This window comes from Balaenoptera physalus (assembly GCF_965194825.1).
Source record: "Balaenoptera physalus genome assembly, chromosome: 7".
In the NCBI taxonomy this organism is placed as follows: Eukaryota; Metazoa; Chordata; class Mammalia; order Artiodactyla; family Balaenopteridae; genus Balaenoptera; species Balaenoptera physalus.
In genome coordinates this window covers 12,819,366-12,847,037 of record NC_138886.1, presented here as the reverse complement: position 1 = coordinate 12,847,037, position 27,672 = coordinate 12,819,366, and the positions used below count along the sequence as shown (strand labels likewise).

At 45.4% G+C, this 27,672-nt stretch overlaps 1 protein-coding gene across 3 annotated transcripts in view; it reads right to left on the bottom strand.

Moving 5' to 3' along the window:
• The window catches only part of TTLL11 (tubulin tyrosine ligase like 11), a 255,910-nt gene that overhangs the window by 198,991 nt on the left and 29,247 nt on the right, over positions 1-27,672 (bottom strand). Inside the window, exon 2 of one of the 3 annotated variants that reach the window (XM_082467860.1) lies at positions 8,627-8,698. The exons of the other annotated variants lie outside the window; for them this stretch is intronic. Within the exon in view, the coding sequence (XP_082323986.1) occupies positions 8,627-8,698 (72 nt within the window). The remainder of the gene's footprint in view (positions 1-8,626; positions 8,699-27,672) is intronic. 3 annotated transcript variants of the gene reach the window in all.

Genomic DNA, 27,672 nt, shown 5'->3' with positions numbered 1-27,672 from the left:
GGAGAAAACATTTGAAAATCATAAATCTGATAAGGGATCAATATTCTGAATATATTTTAAAAACTATAACTCAACAAAAACAACCCAGTTAAAAAATGGGCAAAGGACTTAAATAGACATTTCTGCAAAGAAGATATACAGATGGCTAATAAGCACATGAAAAGATGCTCAACATCACTAATTATTAGGAAAATGCAAATCAAAACCACTTCACACCCATTAGGAAGACTATTATAAAAATAATAATAAAAAGGAAATAACAAGTGTTGATGAGGATGTAGAGAAATTGGAACCCTTGCGCATTGGGAATGTTAAAAACCACTGTGGAAAACAAAAATTATCACATGATCCAGCAATTCCTCTTCTGTGTATATACCCCAAAGAACTGAAATCAGGGATTCAAACAGATGTTGGTACACAAATGTCCACAGCAGCATTGTTCACAATAGCCAAAAAGTAGAAACAGCCCAAGTGTCTGTTGATTATCCGTCAATAGGTAAACAAAATGTGGAATATACACACACTGTACTATTACTCAGCCTTAAGTAGGAATGAAGTTTTAACACCCGCTACAACATAGATGAACCCTGAAGACATTATGCTAAGTCAAGTAAGCCAAACACAAAAGGACAGATGTTGTATGATTCCATTTCTATGAGGTAACTGGAGTAGTCAAATTCACAGAGACAGAAAGTAGAATGGTGGTTTCCAGCAGCTGCGGGGAGGGAAGATGGGGAGTTATTGTTTAACGTGTACAGAGTTTCAGTTTGAGAAGATGAAAATGTTCTGGAGATGGATGGTGGTGATGGTTGCACAGCAACGTGTATTTAACGCCACTGAACTGTACACTTAAAGATAGTTAAGATGGTAAATTTTATGTTATGTATATTTTACAGTAAAACAACAGCGACGACAAAACTCTCTGCTTACACCCCACCCCCAGGCTAAGGGGCCATTCATGGCTCTATTCTGAGCTCTCTGGAGTCTGGATGCTGCGTGGATTTTCACAGGGCAATTGAAAATTGACAAGTGCTTCTAAGACTCCCCAGTCCCCATTTTTCTCAAGTTTACCACCATCCTCCCAGTTACCTGGGTTCTAAATCTGGGAATCATCTTTCCTTTTCTCTTCTTCAAACCCTTTTGGAAAAAGCACTGGATCTGGGGTCAGAAGACCTGAGAGGTCTAGACTTGTCTCTGTTCACTTACTATCTATGAGAGCTTTAGTAACCAGGACCTCTGTGTCCTTGGTACACTGAGATGAGGAAACCACCAGGTAGTGACAGGGACTAAACAAGGTAATAGAAATGAAAGTGCTTTGTATGCACCACAGAACAATACAAATCTGAGTTCATCATTAAGTGTGTTACTCATTAAGTGTGAAGAACCTACTTAGTGGCACAATGTGTCTCAGGTGCCAAAGACACACGGGAACACGTCTGCCTTCATGGAGCACACAGTCCATGGGGAGAAAGGGTTGAATCAAAGTCACACCAGTGTATCACTACAAAGCCCAGTGAGGGCTGTGAGATGAGGGCCGGAGAGCAAGGAGAGCCCAGGGGACCGAGTACATCCGGGAAGTCAGAGGAGGGCACCCTGAGTCAGGAGACCACGTGTCCACCAGCCCCGGGCAGCCCCAGCCGATGCCTGTTGTCCCAGTGTCAACATTAATAGCGCCTCTTTTCACTTTCAAACGTATCCCAGTTCGGGCAACAAATTAAACGGTCACTTCATTCCTGGGAAAGGGCTATTAGAGCCGAGGTTGGAAGGAAGATCAGATACAAGGTGAGGAGGAAGAGTGTTCCAGGCAGAGAGAACAAGCGTGTGAAAGCCCAGAGGCGGGACTTACCGGGGCCCACAGGAAACCCTGCAGGAAGGTCAAGGTGTCTGGAGCACAGCAGACGAGAGGAAAGGAGTGTGAGACGGGGCTGAAGACTGAGGCAGAGGCCGCCCGCGCGGGCCTGCACCCCAGTGCCCAGTGGAACAGTAGGTCGGTCCTGGGGGAGGAGGAGACTCGCTGGGCAGGCTGAGTAAGAGGGACCAGAGAGAGAGCGAGCATGAGCCTGAAAAGGCAAGGGGAACAGTGTGAGTGTGGCTGGAGGCCAAGCAAGATGGGAACTTAGACGTGATGACATGGAGCGCTTCGGAGCCACTTCGATCCTCAGTGATCACCTTGCTGATCTCTTCAGCACGTCGTACCATGCTTATAATTTGCCTGCACTGTTAAGTATTTCATGTGTAACCCTTATGTCCCTCATAACACTACAAATTTCTAGGACCACAACAATTGGACATACTGTCTCAGGTCCCCAGTGATGTGTAACCAGGCATCCAGTGCGCTTTAGGCCCAAGGAAAATGAGAAGCCTAATCCTGAGAACCCTTCTGACGCCCTCTTCCTCCCCAATATCCCGCTGGTCAGCAAGTCTTCTGGTTTATCTCCTCATTTATTTTTAAGTTTCCTCTCCTTCCTTAATCCCCAATGCCTTAATTCGGGGCCTCCTTTCTCACTGGGATGAGGACCACACCAGCCTCCTCCCCAACCTTCCCCCTCCCCGCCCCCCCCAAAGTCTCCCCTTCCTGTCTACTCAACACCCAGAGGGATGTGTTTTTAAAGCTCTGACCATGTTACTCTTTCCCTTACAGCTCTTCCCACATCAAAGCTCCAAGCCTGGTCTCAAAGACACTTCCCAAACTCCCCTCTGCCAACCCCTTTGCTTGAGGTTGGGCCATGGACACCTTGGGCACTTGCACTGTTACTGCCAGACTACTTTTGACATTAAGTGTACAGCACTTTTCTGTTTTGTGGCCTGGGTTTCTGCATGCCATTCCTTTCGCCTGGGATCTTCTGACTCAGCTTGACCATCCATGAAGTTGTCTCACCAGCTCTCCCTTCTCTGGGGCCTCCATCACTTACACCCTTCACAGGTCATTCAGCAGCAGCTCGTCTGTCAGTCTGTCTGCTTTCCCACTCTGTGGACTCTTTGAAAATGAAGACACCTTCCTAATCTTGTGTATCTCTAACACCAAGCCAGAGACTTTATTTTTAACCTCTGTGAGGTCAAGAATCACTTTGAGATTCTCTCCAGGAAAACACACATATGCACAGAATTTTCCATGTGATTTTAGGAGAATTCAAAGACTCCCTGAAGCCCCTAGCTGTTCACAGACACCATTGTTAGCAACATCTGCAGCATGTTTCATGAATGAACACTTGAATAAAGGGACCTGTGAATAGCAGCTACTCAAATGCACTTTCATCACCATCATCGTTAAAGTTAGCATTTATGCAATGCTTATTTCCATGTCTATGTTAAACTCTTTATATATATTACCTCATTTAATCCTCACAACAACCTCATGAGAAGGGGTTTCCTATTAACCTACTTACAGATGAAGAAACCAGTTTGGAGAGATTAAGTAACTCTCCCAAGGACACAGAGCTGGTAGGGGCAGAGTCACGAGCATGTCCATGTCTGTCTGATCCCAAGGCCCAGGCTCTTTTTTTTTTTTTTTTTAATTTATTTATTTTTGGCTGTGTTGGGTCTTCGTTTCTGTGCGCGGGCTTTCTCTAGTTGCGGCGAACGGGGGCCACTCTTCATCGCGGTGCGCGGGCCTCTCACTGTCGCGGCCTCTCTTGTTGCGGAGCACAGGCTCCAGACGTGCAGGCTCAGTAGTTGTGGCTCACGGGCCTAGTTGCTCCACAGCATGTGGGATCTTCCCAGACCAGGGCTCGAACCCGTGTCCCCTGCATTGGCAGGCAGACTCTCAACCACTGCGCCACCAGGGAAGCCCAAGGCCCAGGCTCTTAACCACCGCACACAACTGGTCTTGAACTGATCGCTACGGTGGTCATTTGTCACTCACGGACTATAGTAACTAACCTACCCTGCACCCCACATGCCACCGTCTTTGCCACAAAGGAACTTCCTCCCCCAGTGCATATAGCTGTGTGGACCCAAAATCCTCTTCCCTCTGGCCCAGAAGGACTAAAAAAAGAGAAAAAAACCTTGCAAAATAGCCAAGTTCTAATGAGAACTTGAGCATACGTCCTTTGAGCATATTTGTGCTTGAGGAACTGATAATGCTGGTCACTCTTCTAACGGCTCAAAGAGCAAGTTGAAACCCTCCCGAGGGATTTTTGTAAAATGCAGTTTCACAGTGAATGCTGATGAAAGCACAGTTCACATTTCTATACTCTGGGAACGACCTTCTTCATAAAGCTTCTTCATGAACAGAAAACCTTTCAAGTGATTGGGCATAAAAGTGGCAAATAAGCTTTGATATGGGCAAACATATGTGTAAAGCATCTTCGGGGGGAAATGACCCAAACTGCTGCTTTAAAATGAGGGGCCCCAAGCGCTCAGGGGAGGGGGACACAAGGAAGGTGTAGCAGCCAGAGCAACACGCTTGGACTAGGAAGACCCTGGCTCAAGCCCCTGACCCACCGCACCCCTCCCAGAGACCTCGACACGCTGACCTTGCCCCTCTAAGCCTCAGCAGCTTATCTACCATGGAGGAAAATGGCCACAATAAAACCTGCCTACCTCCCAGGCCGTTATGTAGACTGAGGTAATGCCTGGGAAAGCACTTTGTAAACAGTTGCTGTTATATGGGATAGTTATTATTGTTAATGTCCAAGGAAATCACCCCAATGAGTAACTTCAATTAAAAAAGATGCCAACCACGCAGTGGTTAAGAATCCGCCTGCCAATGCAGGGGACACGGGTTTGAGCCCTAGTCCGGGAAGATTCCACATGCCATGGAGCAACTAAGCCCATGCGCCACAACTACTGAGCCTGCGCTCTAGAGTCTGCGAGCCACAACTACGGAGCCCGTGTGCCACAAATACTGAAGCCCGCACGCCTAGAGCGCATGCTCCACAACAAGAGAAGCCACCGCAATGAGAAGTCCACACACCACAACGAAAGAGTAGCCCCCGCACGACGCAACTAGAGAAAGCCCGCGTGCAACAATGAAGACCCAATGCAACCAAAAACAAATAAAATTAAATAAAAATTAAAAAAAAAAAGATGCCAACCAAATATCAAGCATCATTAGGACAGCTCTTGAATAAGAACACCAACACCGTGGTGGACCTGTACTTGGGAAACCTTCCACGATGCCCTTAAGCAGAGTTAACAGATTTCTCTGCACTTTGTGGATGCCTGTGGTCCAGCTGCTGCCTTGTAGGGTGTTTATGTTTACATGACTCCCTCCCCACCCAACAGAATGCTTCAGGGTAGAGATATTTTACTCTTCTTTCTACCCTCCCCCCAACCTACCCATCAGTGGGAAGCAGCCTCTAAGATGGTCTCCACTGATCCCTGCCTCCGGGAATTCATACCCTGTGTAGTCTCCTCCCACACTGTCACAGGCGTGATCTATGTGACCAGTAGCAGCAGCAGAAGTAAGGGAATGTCACTTCTGAAGCGCATCTTTATACAAAGACTGTGCCCTCCTCTCTCTCTCAATCTCTGTCTCTCTGTCTCTCTCTCCTATTCTTCTCTTTCTCATTATCACTTGCTTTGAGGAAGCCCAGGGAGAGGTAAGAAATCAAAGCCTCCTGCCAGGGCTTCCCTGGTGGCACAGTGGTTAAGAATCCGCCTGCCAGCGCAGGGGACACTGGTTCGAGCCCTGGTCCGGGAAGATCCCACATGCCACGGAGCAACTAAGCCCATGCGCCACAACTACTAAGCCTGCGTTCTAGAGCCCACAGGCCACAACTACTGGAGCCTGTGCTCCGCAACAAGAGAGGCCACTGCCGTGAGAAGCCCACACTCCACAACTAAGAGTAGCCCCCACTCACCAACTAGAGAAAGCCCGCGCACAGCAACGAAGACCCAAAACGCAGCCAAAAAAAAAAAAGCCTCCTGCCAACAGCCATGTGAGTGAGCTTGGAATTGGATCCTTCAGCCTCAGTCAAGTCTTCAGAGACTATGGTTCTGGCTGACAGCTTGATTACAGCTTCATGAGAGGCTCTGAGCCAGAACCCCTTTAAGCCACTCTCAGATTCCTAACCCTCAGAAACTGTGTGAGATAAATGTGTGTTGTTGTAAGATGCTGAATTGGGGGGAACTTTGTTACGCAGCAATAGATAATGAATATACCATTCCAGTTTTAGAACAGGGTCCAAGAGAAAGGAAGCATTCGGAGAATGAAGTAATTTAAGACTCATATAAACTTAAAATGAATATAATACTTACTATTTATTGAGCACTTAATTATGTGCCAGGTATCTTACATATATGCCTCCATTTTGACATGAAAAAATACAATCCCATTGCTAATAAGTGGCAGACCCAGAATTTGAAGCCATGTTGGTCTATTTCCAAGGGTTGTGCTCTTTCAACTCTGCTATGCTGGATGGATGGATAGATGGATTAATCTATGAAAAACAACTGAGCACATACACCTATTAAAAAATGAGTTGTGACTAACACTTCAAGGAAGAATGGAGCACAGAAGAGTCCAAAGAAGGCCAGTTAAGACAATGAAAGGACTGAGCAATTGTCCTTCAAGGATGGACTGAAAATATAGCACTCTTCTTCAATCAAGAAAGCAAGCCGATGGTGAAAATTCTGGTGGAAACCCACCAAATCCTGAAGGGTGCGCCCAGATGGAACACGGTTCTATTTGCCAAGTATGAGCGTATCAAAAGAAGGGGATCCCCTTTTGAGCCAGAGAGAGGGAGACCAGCTCACTCCTCTTCTCTGCTGCTCGCATCCCAGCTAACAGCACCACTCTCCTCCCAGACAGATGACAAGAGACCCAACTGAGGGGCCGCGGGGAGATTCCAGGCTCCCTCCTGCCAGTGGAAAATGTGCTGATGAGAAAAGGCCTCCCCGTGCTGGTGAGGGACCTGCCAGCTTCCCGATGGCAGCATCTTCGGATGGGGCTGCGGGGAAAGCCCACACGTGGGGCACCTCCAAGCCTGTTTCCTCAGTGGGAACAATCATGGCAATGTGATTGGGTTATTAGATGGATTAATAATGTGTTTAGCACTGTGTCTGGCACACAATGCCTGGCACACAGTAGGTGTTTTTAAAAAGCTAGTTTCCTTCTTTTCTTCCATCCTTTCCCATCACCCTTTCCCATACCTATTGGCTGGTAAGATATTACCCAAAGGAGCTGGTGGACAGGGGTGTTCTCTAGGACTAGCCCAAGGTTAAACGTGCATACGTTAGCTCGGGGCATTTAGAGCCACGCGGGTCTTCCTGTGTGTGCATCTAACTCTAGGGAAAGCCTGTACATGCACAAAAGCTCTTTGACTCGAGTTCAGGAACCTGGATTCAAATCTCAGGCCTGGTAACTACCAAGGGCCTTAGTTTCATCACCTGAGAAAGAGGACCAGCAAACCCTCCCTCACAGGAGGTATGGTAAAGATGAAAAACAACCCCGTAAGCGAAAGGATGTTTGTGAACAGCCTGGCACATAGTAGGAGCTAAATTAGTCCAATTTAGAATATTGAGAGCGGGCTGCTTAGATTGTTCGTCACCTAATTAAGTCCCTTGGTGAGAAGGGCAGAGAGGAAGAGTCCTCAGTTTTCCCCGATGGTAGAGAAAGCAGAGGCTGGCCCTGCACAAATCCACTTCTTGAAAAACAACAGTGAATCAGACATAGCTCCAGGAATGCAGGAGCCAGCCTGGGGGTGGAGGCAGCTTGGTAACAGATAAACATGTTCTGTGTGACAAAGTGCTGTGTCAGAGCCCAGAAGGAGCAACTGCTCCTGCACCAGGTGAGGGAAGTTTAACCGAGGAGGGACCATTTGAGCTGGGTGTGAAGTTGTTGTCTGCCAGGCAGAGATGAAGAGAAAGAGAAGCGCGTGCCAGGCAGGGCGTCTGGGAGAGCACGGGGTGCCCGCAGCCCAGGGTCAGTAGAGAGACAGAGCTGGAGAGGTCCACACGGCCCAAGTGATCGTGAGGGGCTCACAGGGCAGGCTGAGGAGCTTGAACTTGATTCTGCAGGTGGAAGAGAGCCCAGGAAGTGCTCAAGCAGGGCTGTGCAGACCCTGCTAGGATGGAGAACAGAGGGGAGGTAGAGAGAGACTGGGGGCAGCCAGACCCAAGAGGGAGCCAAGGCTGGGAGAAAGGGGATGGGGTGGGGGGATGACCCAGCCCAGAGAAAAAGGGTGCTCTGGAAGTAGGGGTGGGGGAAGGCACGGGGGAGTGAGAGCACATCAGCATTTCTAAGAGGAAGAACTGCTCTGACAGCCCCTGCACTTTAAAGGAGACCCGTCTGCTGTGCCCGCGTGGGCTGACATTCCTGTCTCACCCGCTCCACGCTCCTGGTCATTGGAGACTCTGACTGGAGAGGAACCCGCAGGCATAACTGGCACTCTGAGGAGACTTCTACTTTAACAGAGGCGCCGTCTGGCTCCAGTGGGTTTCCGGGGAAGACAATAATTACTCATCCTCTAATAGAGCCAATAAATATAGCAAGGGGATAAGTAATTAACAACCTTCTGCTGGAAAGCAGCAATTCTTGTGATCTATGAAGTTTCTTTCCCTGTTCACTTCTTTGTTATTGCAAATATGATACTCCCAGTAAGCGTGCCGTGTGTTGTTCGCTGAGTTAATCGCCAAAGCATGTTGTATTTTTTATTAAATCCATTCATTATAATTGACTCACACGAATTAAAGCTGGAGGAGCTGCAGTGATGAGGGCTGTCGTCCACCTTTGCTTCTGCTTCTCATCATAATACTTTTAATGAGATCAAAATGGTTACCAAACAATTTAACCACAGAAAAAAGGCCCACGTTAGCAGGAGGGGAAGATAACCTTGCCCCTTTCATAATTTCCTTGCCCCATAGCCACCTCGTCCAGTTATTTATTCTGGTGTCTGATTTCCCACCCGTAAAGAACCTTTATTAGTGGTAATTGTATTAGGCAAAGGAAAAAGAAAAACTTCACAAACTTCTAAAGTGATTTACTTCTTGGCTTGCAGTTTTAATTAAAATTCCAGTTTATTTAGCAAATAGCTCTGAAAAGATTAGATACCAGTTTAGCATGATTTTCTTTTTCCACTTTCCAATTCATAAGGGTGACACAAACAACAAAATAGCCACACTAATGACTCTTCCTCCGTCCCATCATAATTCAGCCTATGGAAAAGAGCTCCAATATCAATTATAAATTAACTCCAACATGCTTTGCAAAATTCTCCATAGTAATCTCCCTGCTCGCTACTCCTTCACTGTGAGTAAATGATATCAATTCACCACAAGGCCTCAGACTACCCAGTCTCTTCCACATCAAAACTTCAAATGTGTTTATTAACTGGAATGGAAACAAAGCAAATCAGGTCTGCTGATTCCAGCAGCACATTCCAGCAGCACTTCCTCCCACCTGGGATATCAAACTTTTCCCAAAGTCACTCCTGACAGCTCTTAGGGCTGCTCATCCCCAGTTGACCAGCTACCCAGGCCAGTTCAATACTTTCCACAATGGCAACTCCTACCAGAAAGCCGGTCTAAAGGCACCATGTCTAGCTGAAACATCAATTCATTCAACATACAAGCAAGTCATGCCTTTGAGCCGGGTGACACACTCAGGGAATACTGAGAGGTGCCACATTATGGGAGCAGAGGGTTAGTGGTAGGAGACAAAGTTGCAGAGTGAAAACAAGAAGACAAAGGATGCAGTCCTTACCCTCAGGGAGCTCGTAGTGCAGCGGCTGAGTCCGACCCATGAACAGATCATTGTAATGCCTACAGCCACATCTTACACAGCATCTACTATATGCCTGTGTCAGAGCTAAGCTCCTTCCTCACACTGTTACTTTTAATCTCCACACAGCCTGGTGAATAGCAGTGTGTCCCCATTTCACAGAGGAGGCAACTGAGGCTCAGAGAGCTGACTCTTGGTGAGAAAGAGAGAAGCTGCCAGACTAGACAGGGAAAGGACTTCCCACGGGAGGAAGCAACAGCATATGCAAAGACCTAGCAAAGAGCAGCCAGCAGCCTGGAGATCCAGTCCTCCTGTCTGTGGACACCAACTTGCTGAGCCGCCTTGGGCATTATTGGATCTCTTGGGCCTGTTTCCCTGTTTGCCACATACAGGGTATTTCCTATTCTGTAAATCTACAAGCGCCTGCTCTTCTTTTCCAACAACCGACTATGACTTGGGCTAACCCTAAAGCACCCACTGCTGTCTTAATAATGTACTCAAGGGACAAAGAAGTTTCCCAGAGGACTTACTTGCCCCCTAAACTCATTTGTTTCTCCTGACCTACAAAACCAGCCTGTAAACTCCCAGAGACATGCCACTGCCCTGAGAGCCTTGAGTCGTACCATCACGTTACTAAGAAGAATTAATATAATTGTACTGATAATTTCTATAATAATAAAAATTGTAACTACTATTTACTGAATTTATATTATGTGCTGCGTACTTTATGTGTGCTCTCTCAATTCACCCTCACAACAGCACTCTCAAATAGGTAGACATACTGCCATTCCATTTTACAGAAGAGGAAACTGAGGCTCAGAGCAATTAGATAACTCAGTCTCTGGGAGTGCATCCAGTAAGTGATAGAGCAAGGACAGAATCCAGCCCCGTTAAGTCTTCAGTCCCCAGAGAACTAAGCCTGGAAGAAATGAATAAGGTTCCTGTAACAAGCATAAGTTTCCAGTGACAAGGAGGTGTATATGACGGCTGCTGTGTGCAGGGAAGGTGCAGGGGAGGGGCCGGGGTCGGGGAGTTGGCCCCGCTAGGAGCTCTCCAGAGTGCTGAAATGCCTCTGCTAAAGTACTCTGACTCACAGCACCTTCCACCTGGGCGCCCCTGCTTGTCCTAACCCTCACCTCCTGGTTTCAGTGCCCGGTAGGGCACTGATGGAATAGAGTGAACGAAAGTGGGAGTACACCTGGGAGAGAAACAGCTAACTTTTAGAAGTAGTGAGCTTGAACGGATGACGGGACATCTAATTGGAACTATCCTACAAGGGACTAGAAATACAGGAGTGGGAATGCAGGGAAGTCAAAGCAGGAGGTGCAAATTCGTGAGTCACAAAAGAGAGAACTGAAGAAAGACTGAGTGCGTTCTTGGAGTGGTTGCTGAGAACGAAAAGCAAAGGTCCAGGAGCAGAGAGGGAAGAGGACTCTTCCTAGCAGTCCTGGACAGTGGGTACCAGGAACAAATAACTAAACTCTCCAACCCCGATATTGCACTGGAATGTGTTCAGAGCGGGCAGAATTGCGTTGCCTGTAGGTCTGAACCTGTGAATAAATAATCACCACCACTCCTCAACTCCTCCCCCATACCCCCTAAAAAAGGAAGAGGGAATGACAAAGTAGTCAAGGGAAAAATAGAAAATAGCCTGCCATATGGTCACATGATTCAAGTTAATCAAGGTCATACCCACTTTTTTTTTTAACAAGTTCCAATGAGTTTCACTGTAGGGTTTTTTTTTTTCTTTTCTTTATTTCTTCTTTTTTTGGCTGCGTTGGGTCTTCGTTGCTAGGCGCAGGCTTTCTCTAGTTGCGGCGAGCGGGGGCCACTCTTCGTTGAGGTGCACGGGCTTCTCACTGCGGTGGCTTCTCTTGTTGCAGAGCGTGGGCTCTAGGCGTGCGGGCTTCAGTAGTTGCAGCACGCAGGCTCAGTAGTTGCGGCATGCAGGCCCTAGAGCGTGCAGGCTTCAGTAGTTATAGCTTGCGGGCTCTACAGCGCAGGCTCAGAAGTTATGGCGCATGGGCTTAGTTGCTCTGTGGGCATGTGGGATCTTCCCGGACCAGGGATCGAACCCCTGTCCCCTGCATTGGCAGGCGGATTCTTAACAACTGTGTCACCACGGAAGTCCCATACCCACTCTTACTTGAAGTAAAATGGCTCCTTATAAATTTGAGAGGTCATACAGAAAGACCCTGAGCCTCTCTTTGGCCTTTCAGACCACTGATCCTAAAGGCTTGCATGATGGGATATTTATAAGCACATCTCTCCCCCTACTGGCAAAAGAGATATTAGAAAAGCACATTTATTCTATGGCTCCATCCTCACTTCTACCCTCCTACACACCTTACATAAGAATAGTTACCCTCTTTTATTAACTTAGTCTTTCAGTCAAGTATCAGCGCAATTTATGCATCAACTCGATGTCAGGCATTAGGAATTCAGAGAAGAATAAGGCACAGCCTCTGTCCTTGGGATTGGAAGTTGTAAATAAATCACAATGCAAAGTGGCAAACGCTCCAGCAGATGAGGGTCGAAGGGCTATGAGAGCATGAAGCAGGGTGTGAGTTATTCTCCTGGGGAGAAAGTTGTGGTTTGGTAAAAACTTGAAAGATGAATTGGAACTTGCCAAGCCCAGAAGCCAGGAAGGTAGTCTAGGCTGGAGGAGCCCTGTGTGCAAAGGCATGGGAGCATGAGGGAGCATGCTTAGAAGTCTCTCCAGGGCAGGAACAACATCTCAGTTATCTCTGAATTCCAGGTGCCTAGCCCAGTGCCTGGGAAGGAGTGGCACATAATAGATGCTGGAGGAACGGATGGCATGTAGTTCAGTGCGGAGGAATAAAGCATGACTGTGGGGTCTTGCAACAGAAGGGGAATTGAGTGGAACCAGAATCTATGAACCTCAAAACAAATCTTGATGTGAAACTGCTCAGCATACAGCAGGTGCGTGCAGAATTTGGTCATTCATTTCTGCAGCCCAAGGCTTGATAATAATCAGCATGTCTGTTTCTCCACAGGTGTGGGAAAGGACATGCAAGCCCTCGACATGGGCCAGTTCAAGAGTGATGGGCTAGTTCACAGCTAGAGGCCACCTTACTGCTTAGAATTTTAAAAGGAATTATCAGCAATAACAATCTAAATGTGATGGGAGATGGGGGAATATATGAGGATCCTTTATCAAATTTTGGAATCTCCTTTTGTCTCTGATGTTGAGCTGTGTTGTCAAGCTACAAATCTCACTTTTCACAGCTCAACACAGCCAGTAGCTGTGGCAGAAAGTCCTGCTTTCACTAGCTCCTTGAGATGAGAGTTGTTATTCCTCTACTTAAGTATTTAAGCCACACCTTTTAATTTACTTAATGAACTCAGAACAGATTGATGGCCCAGCTCAGTTGGCAATGACAGCTGGTATTTCCCTGATGACCATATAATTAGGCAACTGCATTAAGTATATGTCACCCTGATCAAACGACAAGGTTTATTAAGACAAAGCCAGCCTACTCAAGGCTTTCGGTCAGCTTCCACAGAGCGCAGGTTTTTAAGCACTCTGGTATCAGTTTATGCACCTCTCTATTTTCACAGTGTTATAAATCCGGTGCTTTCCCAGTGCACCCTGAAGAAATAGGGCCAGTAAAATTAGCTTTGGAAAAAATCTGTATCCTATTGCAAATAACGATTAGTAGAAATATTGTAGGATTAAGAATCAAGAGACCGGGCTTCCCTGGTGGTGCAGTGGTTGAGAATCTGCCTGCCAATGCAGGGGACACGGGTTCGAGCCCTGGTCTGGGAAGATCCCACATGCCACGGAGCAACTAGGCCCGTGAGCCACAATTACTGAGCCTGCACGTCTGGAGCCTGTGCTCCGCAACACGAGAGGCCATGATAGTGAGAGGCCCACGCACCGCGATGAAGAGTGGCCCCCACTTGCCACAACTAGAGAAAGCCCTCGCACCGAAACGAAGACCCAACACAGCCATAAATTAATTAATTAATTAATTTAAAAAAAAAAAGAATCAAAAGACCAAGATTCTTATTCTAATTCATTCATTCATCCACTCAACAAACATTAATTTAGTGCCTATTATATGCTAGCTACTGGGCTAAGTGCTTGGATATAACGAAACCGCCACCACCACATGTGCTGAGCATTTTCTGTGTCCCAGGCACGGTTCTACAGTTCACAAAGTCATTTAACACGCCTTACAACCCTGGAGCTTTGTACTGTTATCACACCCATTTTACAGATGAGGAGAATGAGGCACAGAGAAGTAAAATAATTTGCCTCCATTTTCAACCTCGTAAGTGGCAGGGCCAGGGACCAACCCAGCCAGTCCGACTCCAGAGATGAGTAAGATATAGTTCCAGCCTTAGAGAAGCTCAGAGTTTCTTGGAGGGATACACAGACGTGTGCACTCAATGGCTCTATGAGACAGGGAAAAACTTTTCATCTCCCTTACTAGTTTTTTATTGCTGCACAAAAACATTAACACAAACCTAGTGACTTCAGACCATAGCCATTTATTAGCTCAGAGTTCTGCAGGTCAGAGGTCCACCGTGGCTTAGCGGGGTCCTCTGCTCAGGTCATCACAGGCTGAAATCAAGGTGTGGCCAGGGTTGTGGTTCTTGTCTCGGCCCAGGGCCTTCTTCCACGCTGACTGGAAGAATTCATCTCCTTGCCACTGGAGGACTGAGGTCCTCATTTTCCGTCTAGCTGTCAGCCAGGAACCGCACTCAGCAGCTGGAGACTGCCCACAGTCCTTTGCCATAGTGACCCCCGTAGGCAGCTCAGAATGTGGTGTTCGCTTTCTTCCAGACTAGCCGGATCGCATCTGTCTGACTTCCTCTTCTGCCACCAGCCAGAGAAAACTGTCTTGAAAGAGCTCGCCTAATTGGGTCAGGCCCACTGAGGGACATCTCCCTTTTGCAGTATAATGTCGCATAATCATGGGAGTGATATCTCATCATATACACAGGTCCCACCCACACGCAAAGGGCAGAGGATTATACACGTGGGAAGGTCCTTAGGGGTTATTTTAGGATTCTGTCTTTCACACTGTCTGAGTTTCACTTTCCTAGTCTGAGGCTAGAATAGATGATAACAGTACTAACTACTACTTGTATCAATAGTGTAGTGATTCACAGTTACTAAAGACGTTTTCGCATATATTATCCTATTTGAGCCTTACAATCCAGAGTTTGTAACCCTGCTCTGGGAGCAAGGTTAGTCTCGCTGTCTGTTGGGAAGAGGAATCCGAAGGTTAGAGGAGTTAACCTTCTCCCTGCCATGCTGGTAGGGCCTGGGAGAGCAAAGACTTAGCGCAGTCTTGCAATTCCAGCATCTGGGCTCGCTCCTCTAGCCCTTGCTGCCATGTGAGAGGACTGGATACAACCGAAGCGGAAAGAACACAAGCTTTGGAGTCAGACGGACCTGGGTTCAAATCCAAGTTCTGCCCCTTAGGAACTCCGGGGTCTTGGGCAAGTCACTCCTTCTATCTGGGCATCCTCATCTTTAAAGCGGGGGGAGTTGGTCTCCAAGGGCTCTTTCAGCCTCAAATCAGGACAAAACTGCTTCAACTGCACGGTGGAAGATTATTAGCTCCATGATTCTGTTCTCTTGGCTGAGGGAGAACCTCTAACTATACCCTCATCCAGGTATCCCTGTGGTTTGGGTGAAGATCTCCATTTTATTATTTTCCTAGGACCACCATGGCTTAAAACAACAGAAATGTATACTCTTACAGTCCTGCTGGCCAGAAGTCCATAAACAAGGCACTGGTAGTGTTGGTCCCTGCGGAGGGCTCTGAGAGAGAAGCTGTCCCATGCCTCTCTCCCGCTCCTGGTGGATGCAGGCAACGCTTGGTGTTCCTTGGCTTGCAGATGTGTCACTCCAATCGCTGCCTCTGTCTTCACGTGGCCTTCATTCTGTGTGTCTCTGTGTCTTTTCCTTTTCTGTTTCTTAAAAGGATGCTCATCTTTGAATTTAGGCCCCATTAATCTGAGATCATCTCATCTCAAGATCCTTAATTTAATTAGATTTTCAAAGACTCTATTTCCAAGTAAGTCATATTTACAGATACCAGTTCGGACTTGGACATATCTTTTGGGGAGTGGGGAGACACAGTTCAACCCACATCATAAATTGCTTTATGCATCCCACCATTGGTGGAATATAGGTGCTTTCCAATTTTTCCTTATTACAAAGAACACTGCAGTAAACATCCTCATTGTATCTCTTTGTGCACATGAACAAGAATTTCTCTAGAAGTGGAATTGTTTGGATCACAGAGTATACACATTTTCAACTCTGCTAGCTACTGCTGAATATGGTTGCCAGTCTAATCAATGTGAAATGGTATCTCATCATTGTGTTAATTTGCATCTTCATGATTATACTAGTGAAATTGAATTTTTTTTCAAGTATTTATTGGACATTTGGGTTTCCTCTTTGAATATCTCTCTAAAAAAACTCTAAAGTGGTTCTCTATCAGGATTATCCAGGACCTTCTCAAAAGAGTTGTTGATTTAACAGAGGTGGGCTGGGACCTCGAAATCTGCATGCTGAAAAGCTTGCGAGGAAACTGAAGCCCAGCCCCAGGGAAGGACCACTGTATTAAATGTAGTAACCAGTCTTATTGGCACTTGGTTGTTATACCTTCAGAGTGCACTGGGGGGCGCTATCTCATAAAAACCTTGATACTGTATTGATTAAAGGGTGCTGTTGGAGGGATGCCAACCACATGGGGGCTCCTTTATGAAAGCCCTCTGGGGAAATTTCTCCCAGCCCTCAGTGTTAGGAAAAGCTGCACTTCTCTTCAACAACCTCTTCTATCTTACGGCCACCATGACTTAAAATTTCGGACATTTTTTCCCTTGGTAACCAGAAGGTTCTGTGAACTAAAATTTTGATGTTGTCCCATCATTAAAACTGTAAGATCTTTAGATCATGCATTTCTAGATGCTAACTTTTCCCTGATTTCATCTTATTATACCACTTTTATTGTTTTATTGTTCCTTTGCCCTGATTTTCTTCACCTAAATTTTTTTTAAATTTATAACAATGTATAAGTACTTTTGAAAGCTACTTATATGCTTTTAGGGAATAAGATAGGCATAAACACATTAAAATAATTTTAAATTTTACCTTGTGAGAATTAAGTGATAAAATACATTTATGTGAGTTAAGGCCCTTCTTTCAAAACTGACCTGTTTTCAAGATTCATCAATGATAATATCAGTTCTACTGTTGATATTTAACTAGAAAAAATACTTCAAAGATAAACTATTCACAAAATAAGTGAAAATGATTAACGCTAGAAAATGGTAGCCATTCAAAGTTATAGCCATTCAGGTGCAGAAAAGACAGGATTAGGTTTTATAATACAATACCATTCATTTCTTTTTTTTTTTTTTTAATTTTTAAAAATTTTTTGGCCATGCCGCACGGCATGTGGGATCTTAGTTCCCTGACCAGGGATCGAACCCACGCCCCCTGCGTTGGGAACACTGAGTCTTAACCACTGGACCACCAGGGAAGTCCCGTTTCTAAATGACTGTCACTGAGTTTTAAAATTATTATTAATATTACTTATTAATATTAATACTTTATAATATTACTATTATTTAAGACCACCTATATCTAGTTTAGTGGCTTTAAAAGTTAAATTAATTTTCAAAAACTTCCACAAAAATTTTTAAAAGACAGTTTTAACTTCTTGTGGCTCCTGTATTTTTTTAAACAACAGGAAAGCATGCTAATGCTTACTTCACTGTTACTCCAATTCCTCCAGCAAGCTCCTCTGCACTGAGTAGGATAGCCAACCAATTCACCCCAGCTTTTCCAGGATTGTCCTGATTTTAAAACTGAAAGTCCAGCACCCCTGGAACCCCCTTATTCCCAGGCAAACTGGAACAGTTGGTCATCCTAGCATTGGGCCAGCTTCCATTTGCCAATGTGTGGAGAAAGGCCTATTAATAGCAAGCCCTTCTCCTGTACTTTACATCTGAAAGGTAGTCATACATCTGAAAATTATTCCTAACTGGTAGGGAAAAAAATAAAATTCTGAATGTGGTTCACCTAATAACATCAGCCTGGATTTCACAGCCAAAGGATTAGAAGATATCTTCACAAGTCAGTGTTCTTATTCTCTTCTAAAGAATTCCAGGAAAAGAGATTCCATAAAGCTACCTTTGAAACCCATTCTACCACCCATGATCTTTTTAAAATATTCATTCAATCTACAATCATATTTTCATTCTCAGCACTGAACTGAATAAAGAAAGCTTAAAGATACGCTACCCACAGGAAATCAAGTAAAATTATTAGAGACCTCAAAACAGGTCACCAGAACAAAGTTAAAAGTCTGATAGAAGAGTCTTTGGACTTGGTGGGGAAGAAGACTAAACTCTAAAACCTTAAGAATAAGAATACTAGAAACTTTTTAGAATAGAGTGTCAAGCAAACAGCTTTAAAGCCTTGGTTATAATCTATTCTATTCAGTACGGTAATCCTAAGTGGGTTCTCAAAGGAAGGCAAAAACTAACATTTATGAGATGCCTACTGTATGCCAGTTGCTCTCATGCTCACTATTTCATTTTAATCTCCCAATACCCCAATGGATAGATCATATTCTTCCATTTTTACAGAAGAGGAAAGTAAAGCTCAGAGGTCATTCATACCACCCTATGCTAGGTGTTGGGTATGCAACAATAAAGATGAGAGTCATAATAATAAAATGATAAATATTAAACATAATATTCACAAGTAATAAACATGAGAGTCATGGTTCCTGCTTTCATGAACCTTAGAGTCTAGTGGGGAATGCCAGACACCTAAAAATGATTACAAAAATAATTATGAGTGACCCAGTATGGGGGGAATCTGGGCATGTGCTGGAGAGCTGAAAGATAAGAGGACAAATGGCCATCACCAAAAAAATCTACAAACAATAAATGCTGGAGAGGGTGTGGAGAAAAGGGAACCCTCCTACACTGTTGGTGGGAGTGTAAATTGGTACAGCCACTATGGAGAACAGTATGGAGATTCCTCAAAAAACAAAAAATAGAACTACCATATGATCCTGCAATCCCACTCCTAGGCATATATCCAGAGAAAACCATAATTCAAAAAGTTACATGCACCCCAATGTTCATAGTAGCACCATTTACAATAGCCAAGACATGGAAGCAACCTAAATGTCCATCGACAGAGGAATAGATAAAGAAGATGTGGTACATATATACAATGGAATATTACTCAGCCATAAAAAAGAATGAAATAATGTCATTTTCAGAGACATAGATGGACCTAGATGTTGTCATACTGAGTGAAGTAAGTCAGACAAAGATAAATATATAATATCAGTTATGTGTGGAATCTAAAAAAAAGGTACAAATGAACTTATTTACAAAACAGAAATAGAGTCACAGGTGCAGAAAACAAACTTATGGAAAGGGGGGTAGGGATAAAATGGCACATTGGGATTGACATATACACACTACTATATATAAAACAGATAACTAATAAGGACCTACTCAATACTCTGTAATGACCTATATGGGAAAAGAACCTAAAAAAGGGTGGATATACATATATGTATAACTGATTCACATTGCTGTACAGCAGAAACTAACACAACATTGTAAATCAACTATACTCTAATAAAAATTAAATTAAAAATAAATAAATAAATAAAATTGTAGATCAAAAAAAAAAAAAGAATAAGAGGACAAAGGAGTCGAGAAGAGGTGGTGAGAGAAAGGGAAACAATTTCCTGTTTCCAGGCAGAGGAAGTGGCAGCAGACATCTCGAGCTGGGAACATTCAGTTATGTGCCCAAGATAACACAGTTTATCAGTGGTCAGATTGGGGTTTTGATTCCTGTGCTTTCTGACTCCAGAATTCCTGTTCCTTCCACTGTAATACAATGTGACCAGCTGTGCTTCAAATCTAAAGGGGACAGCCCACAGGGAGGACCTAATTCCCAGCGCTGATACTCAGTGTTTCCCAAGCTAGTCTAATCAGAAGAATCGGCCCAAGGGGGCTTGCTAAAAAAAATAAAGATTCCCTAGGTCCTACCCCTACCGGGAAATCAAAGTTTAACAAATGCCCCGGTGCTTCTTATGGCTAGACAAGTTTGGGATATGCCGAGTTCAGACTTTGGAAAACCTAAAACTACACGCTGGGAGTTTACTTAACTGCAATCTCCTGGACATTTTTTTTCTCTCTTATTTATTTATTTATGGCTGCGTTGGATCTTCGTTGCTGTGCGCAGGCTTTCTCTAGTTGCGGCGAGCGAGGACTACTCTTTGCTGCGATGCACAGGCTTCTCATTGCGGTGGCTTCTCTTGTTGCAGAGCACGGGCTCCAGGCGTGCGTAGGCTTCAGTAGTTGTGGCTCGCAGGCTCAGCAGTTGTGGCTCTCGGGCTCCAGAGCGCAGGCTCAGTACTTGTGGCGCACGGGCTTAGTTGCTCCGCGGCATGTGGGATCTTCCCGGACCAGGGATCGAACCTGTGCCCCCTGAATTGGCAGGAGGATTCTTAACCACTGCGCCACCAGGGGAGTCCCTCCTGGACATTTTTAAGAACCGGGTGGAGCTCCTTGAAGTAATTTAGCCTTTCAAGAAGCAAAGGAATGGACAAAAAATAAATAAAAACCCTCTAGAGATCAATCGGTTAGCCAGTCACATAAAAATGGTCCCCCTCTCTTCCGGATTTTCTGTGGATTTTTACCGTCTCTCATTCTGGATTTAAGTAGTGTCTTCTCAGTATAGATTTTGTGACTGCGGTCAAAACAAGACCCATTCCCACACCAGAGGCCTCAGTAACATTCTGCTAATTTTGAGTCATCACTAATTAAGGAGTTGAATAGAGTAACTGAAGCAACAAGATAATACGAAACTACAAGCTTTGGCTTTCATCTGGCAGAGGTTATGGATTTAGAATCCAAACACTTGGGTTCAAATCCCAGGCCTACCACTTACTAGATGAAACATGGACAAGTTAATGAACCTCTCTGAGCTTCATTTTACCCAACTGCATAGGGGGCTAATAACACCCTCTCTGTGGAGTTATTCTGAGGAATGTGTGAGATAATGGAGGTGGTGGTCTGACTCGATCAGCCCCTTAAATGTTTATTAATAAATAATAAAACAAGGGTGGATTTATAGCCCAACAAGAGAAAACTGTACTAATATGGAAACAAGAGTTAATAAAGATATACTAAATTAATAAAATAGAGATTCGCAGGCACAAGGCACTAATTCTAAGCTATGGTGGAAAAACGGGGCGTCCCAGGATATGTAGATTGAATTCTAACATGGTTCTCTGGATGTTTTTAAAAGTGGGGGTGGGAGGGAGCTTTGAGGTGCTAATTTTGTTTATAGGCAATAGATTTCCTGGGAGCTGGGAGAACTGAACCAAGGTTCCAAAAACAAGAGCAGACTTCAGGGTGAGGTGACACCAGCTCGAAGGCTGGAGAACGAGGGGAGCAAAGTGGTGGCAATGGGGGTTGTGGGTCATTAGTAATAATAATGCCATGAAAATGCCATTTGCAGCAACATGGACGGATCTAGAGATTATCATACTAAGTGAAGTAAGTCAGACAGAGAAAGACAGATATCACAGGATGTCACTTATATGTGGAATCTAAAATATGATACAAATGAACTTATTCACAAAGCAGAAACAGACTCACAGACATAGAAAACAAACTTATGGTTACCAAAGGGGAAAGGGGGTGGGGGAGGGATAAATTAGGAGTTTGGGATTAGCAGGTATAAACTACTAAATATAGATAAACAACAAGGTCCTACTGTATAGCACAGGGAACTATATTCAATATCCTCTAATAAACCATAATGGAAAAGAATATGAAAAAGTACATACACAACTGAATCACTTTGCTGTACACCAGAAACACAACATTGTAAATCAACTATACTTCAATAAAAATTAAAAATAAATAAATAATAATACCATGCAGTTTAGAAAGTGCTTTAAATAACTTTCCTTTGCTAAGAGACAGAAAACACAGTAAGAAGACAAGTTGGATAAAGGGTGTAGGGAGGACACCAGGGAAGGACACAAATCAGAGCCAGAGTCCAGGGTCATGCAGAGAGCAATCTTGCCTTAGAACTGAGGGTAGAAACAATTCAAAGGTGGAAACCAGCAGAGCCGACAGTGGACACTGGACCATCACCCGAGAGTTGCCTGATTAATGAGGTAAGTTCTAAGCATGTCAGATACCGAACTTGGGGCCATAACAGACCCTCTTTCTCTACTAAGCTCAGCAAGGCCACAGCATCTTTAAGAGGCACTGCTAATCAGCAGATGTTTATGCAACAGGTAAAACTTCTTTGCCATTCAGGAAAGTTCTGAATTCCCTAATTAAGAAGGAGAGGTCCACAGAGAAGTATAGTCATCAAGACTTGAGCTCAAATCTTGGTTCTGCATGACCTTGGGCAAGTTACCTAACATCTGTGAACCTATCCCTTTCTTTGTCTGGAAAACAGAGATAATATTTTTCACCTCAAAGCTTTGTAAGCATTAAATAAGGCCATCTATGAAAAAGTATCAAACACAGAGAAAGCACTCCACAGTGTTTGCTTCTCAGCCACAAAAACAAACAAACAAAACAAAGTGGACTTTGTTTCTACTGTGGTGAATCTAACTTCTTTAACAAGTGTGGGGTTCAGAAAGCTGGCTGACAATTCGTTTTTGTGGGAAAATACATTCTGAAGCTAACAGCCGATTTGCATCGGTTTATAAATCGGCCAAATATTCCTGCTGCAAAATCTGGAATCCAAGGCACCATGGGAAGAGGGACCAGGGGTCTGTATTAGCAACGGTTTTAAAAATAAAGAAACAATGTATTTTATCTCACCTTCTCATGACAAGCGAGGTCTCTAATTTCTAATCTTTCTTTCCACAATAGTTACCCAGGTGAAAAACCTTCCAAATTTTAAATCCTATTTTTGAAGAGAATTAAATGCAACGTACGAATCCTAGATTTTCATCCTACAGCTGTTCTCACACAAGGGCACAAAGACATATTGATATATACCAGGATATGTATATATCAAAGACATATTGATATATACAAGGATATGGTGGCAACAGCCCGCTAAATGAGTGTCGGTGTGGCACGAACCTAAGTGAATGATGGGTCACTCCTACTACAGAATGTTATGTAGCCATAAAAAAAAAAAAAAGATGCAGTAAATCAATATATACTGATATGAAGCAATAGCTAAGTTATTTTGTTAAATAAAAGGTGTAGAATAGAGTGTATCATGTGAAAGCATTAGGTAAATAAAAAAGGCTGTTTGTACACATATGCTTGTGTTTGCAAATCTCTGGAAACATATCAAGAAACTGCTAATGGTGGTTGTTTCTGAGGAAGGGAAATGAAGGTGGGATGAGTGAAAGACATATTTTTCTGTGTTTATACTTTCATACTATGCAGATTTTTTGCCATGTGCATATTATTAAATTTTTAGTCAATCAATAAAATTGAGATACATGGTAACAACAAAGGTAATACGACCAGTTATAATAGTCACAATGGATTGGACACCTTTTATGTACCACTGGGGCTTTCCTTACATTCTCTCTCAATCATCCTCTAAGTTAGGGTTACTCTCCCCCATTATTCAGCTGAGGAGACTGAGGCTCAAAGTTTGGACGGGTTAAGTAACTCATCCAGACCCTCACAGCTAGCAAAGAGCAGACCTGGATTTGAACCAGGAGTTTTGACAAACTCCACATCCTTTTTCTACACAGCACTGTGGCAGAGACTGCGGGAAGTTCGCCAAAATCTAGTTCCTCTCCTTCCTGGACACAATGCTAGTCTCCCTGGCAGCGACAAAGACTCTCTCCTTGACCGAACTTCCATCAGGCTCCTCTGAAACCTCTTCCCAACTAGGCCTCCACCTTTGGGCTTCCGTGTTCATCCCTGCATCGCGGTTTTAGCAGGAATCCTGCTAAAGGTAGTTTAGCAAGAATGCCCCACCCCTGATATCTGATCTCCCTCAATATCTAATCAAATTCCTTGGCTACCAATCCCCACTTGTCCTGACTGTATTTGGAATGGAGCCCAGTTGCATACTGAAGACTCTTTTCCCTAATTGCAATAGTTCTCCAAGAAAATCTGTTTTTACCACGACTGTCCGGCTCTGGTTTCCTCTGACAGTTAAGTGTGACACATGCCCCAGTTCCACCCACTGGGATGTGAGCAGAGGTGACCTGTGTGCTCCCCCTCGCTCCTTCCTCTCCTGGGACCTGGCTGTTGATGATGCAGAGACCCCACGGGGTGGCAGGGCCACAGGCTGGAGAATCCTGAGTCTCCAAATGTCACCCTACCAAACTGAATAACTACCCAGGTGTTACAAGGGCGAGAAATAGGCTGCCATTCTGTTCAGCCCCTACGTATTTGGGTCTGCTTGTTACAACAGTTTAGCCTAGTCTAACAAAAACACACGGCGAATAAAGAAAACCAAGACCAAGAACAAGCCAAGTGCTTTGGGTTTTAAGAGCACGGTGTGTCCACAGCCATCACTGAGCAGCTACAAGTGTCAGGCGCTGATCTAGGGGCTGGGGATCCAGCGATGACTAGGACAGTCTCTGTCTGTGCAGTGGGGAGACCCTCCTGAGTATCTGAGTCAAAGTCAGAGACACTGCAAAGCAAAGGGCACATGACAAGTGTTCACTGGTGTCGGGACAGAAGACAAGGGAGGCTGGCGATGGGAAGGGTGGGTAAAGGGTGGCAGAGGATTGTCCTGTAGGGCAACAGCCCCCTACAGGACAACCCCAGAGAAGGCCTGGCAGCATGACCTCCAGATAAAAGCAGATTTTCCTGGCAAGAGACAGAAGGACAGAAACAAGACAGACATAGGACTGGACTCACTCCCTCACGTACTCTGTCTCTCTGCCCTCTGCAGCTGAGGCCAAGGCTGGCACGCTCATGCTCTTCCAGGCTGGGCTCTAGAGAAACACACACACACGCGCGCGCACACACACACACACATACACACACACACCCCACTATCTCTGTTCTCAAACTGCTCAGGGTTCAGCATCCATAAACAAATCATTACCCCCTATGAAAATCAATCTGTACAGAGGGACATACCAAGGGCTCTGAGGACGCAGAAGAAGAAGCAGCTGCCTCTGCGGGGAGGGTGAGGCCTCACGGCGGAGCTCGGAATTGACTGGACATTGAAGTGGGGCTCCACGTCCAGCCAGCAGGGAGTTGGGGGGACAAGAGCTATTCCAGGCCGAGAGATCAGTGAGAGCAAAGGGTGGTGGCATCAAACTGACTGGGTCTGTCGGGATGGAGTAACACCGGGCGTGGATGCGGGGAGAAGGCCTGGCCAGGGTGAGGTCACTGGGGAGCAGAGGGAGAGAACAAGGACCTTAAATGCTCTGCCGGGATGTGAGTGGGGATTATGGATGTGAGTGGGGATTATGGACGTGAGAACATCGACCCCGCAGCCCATCATCCCTCCAGAGGCACCTCAGCCCTTCGTCTCTTGCACAGGATGCCATCATCCATTTAAATGTGACACCTTGAGGAGGGACCACAAGGAAGTCTCCATCAACTTGCTCATTACTAATCAGCAAAGGTCTCAGGATGGATTCAAATCTATCTTCCAGGAGGGCCAGACAAGCAGAGGAGAGGGAAGGAGGGACAAAAGGGAGAGCAGTGGGAGGGTGGTGCAAAGGCCAGCGACACCCTGCTTGGGGCAGCAAGAACCTGCCAGCCTCCCCCGGCTGCGTCTGCCAGGGCCACGGGCAAACAGACGAGCTCCCGCCTTCAGGCAGTGCAGGTCTACACGGGCCCAGGCTGCTGACCTCCACACCATTCGTCCTTTGCACAAAAGTGAATCATGGCTTGTCTGGTGGAGAGAAGCCTGCCCGGGGAGGCAGGTGCAATGGGAGGAGCGGGCATGGTGAGGTCAGACCAGGGCTGAGATTCCAGTGCCACCTACAAGTGACCGACGTCCCCGGCACTCCAGGTCCTCACCTACAAAAGGCACAGCACCGTCTCTACGTGGGGCTGCTACAGGCACTAAGCAAGAAAACCAATGCGGAAGCTTCTAACCGGTGCCTGGCCCCGGGCGGACCCTGGATCATGTTCGTCCCCTTCCCTTTGTCCTTAGGAGGAGAGCCGTGCATGTGAATTGCCTCTTTATTCTTTTACCTCAACATGGTCTGAATTTGATTTTACTCTGCGTCTTCCTCCTCAAAGAGGTTGAAATATATCATTGGTTACTTAATGGCCCATCAAGCAATGAGGCCTTTATTAAATAGCAGCGTGGTACCCAGGCTCTGAAGACGTGAATAGCCCACACATCTCTCCCCACTGCTTTGGTGAAGACAGCCTTCGGCTTCCCCCTGGGCCTCCGTCTCTCTGCCTTGGAAGGAGCGCATGCGCGCGCGCGCACACACACACACACACACACACACACACACACACACACACACACACACACACACACACACACACACACACACACACACACACATCTGTTTAAATCCCTCCCGTGGCTCCCCAGCTCTCAGTGTGCAGTTAGGACCTTTACGACCTTTACGACTCGGCTCTCAGGTCACAGCATCCCTCGCTCTCCTCTCCTCAAATCCTGTATTCCAGCCGGAGGGAATGTTTGCAGTCCCCAGCGTTGTAGCTTACCACCATGCTGCCGTGCCTGCTGGCCCTGTCTGAATACTTGTCCTGACGCCACACCCCGAAACCTTGCTCAACCCCCTCTCTCCGCCTTCCACACTCAGCTCAGAGGCCCCCACCGGCTCTGCATCGGAGCCGGCTGCACCCACGCCCCCTTTAACACTGCCCTTCCTCCACTGGGCCATAGTAGCCAGAGTGAGCTCCCCGACGGGAGAGACCCACGGGGTGGCATTTCTTCGCTTGCCCAGGGCTCAGCGGAGTCCATGGCACAAAATAAGCGTTCAGGAAATGTTCGAGGAATGAATGAAAAAATCATCTCAGCCAAGATCTGTCAGATGCTTATTATATAGCATTCCAGGCGTTGTGCACTGAAGTGTGGGGAACCAATAACAAACAAGATGGACATGGCCCTTGAGCTAGCTGGATTCGAAATCTGGTGGGAAAGAAAGAAAAGTTAACAAGCCATAAAATAAAGCTGATTCATGCTGTGAGAGCAGAGACCTGAAGACGGAAGACGTCGGCCGGAGGAGAGATCTACACAGTCCATCTAAAAATAGAAACACCCCACCAATCTGGAACTCAGCTATCTCACTTCTCCAGGATGCAGCGGGAACCCAGAAAGAAGGCTTCCAGGCTTCCAACAGCTGAAATATGTCCAAAAGACCATGCACCTTACTCACCTGAGTGCCTCTCACACACACCGGCATTTGCCATACCTCCCCGTTGGCCTGCTTCCCTCTGGCCCCCAGCACACTTCGTGCACACTTCTAATAGAACCCTTAGCATTGCGCGTTGGAATCATCAGCTATCTCTGCACCCCCAAGACTGGGCCTCCCAAGGCCACCATGTGTGGCTTTTAAGTCACGCACAAGGATGCAGTGATGCCGTGCACATACAGGCATCTTTAAATATCTGGAATACTTTTCACATTTTATATTTATATATTTTACTCTACAACAAATGTATTATTCATGATAACAAATATTAGTTATAATATTTACATATTATTGTAATGAAAGTACTTGTTGATTTAAACCAGGAATTCAGAAATATCCTGGTTTGGTAAATAAACATCATCAGATGATTTTGTTTGGGCCATTTTATATTTATGATGAGAATTTTCTGGCATGTGGTAGTCAAGTGTCTCATTTTAACAGGACAATATATATTGTTCCCCTTTGACAAACCAGATTATCAAAAGACTTTGCTGATCTAATAAAATCTAAAATAGACTGTATTTCTAAATAAGATCTACTTTTACATCTGAAGTATAATTGGTGACTACTTTCAACTGTTGAATTTTTTTTTTTTGGCCGCACCGCACCACA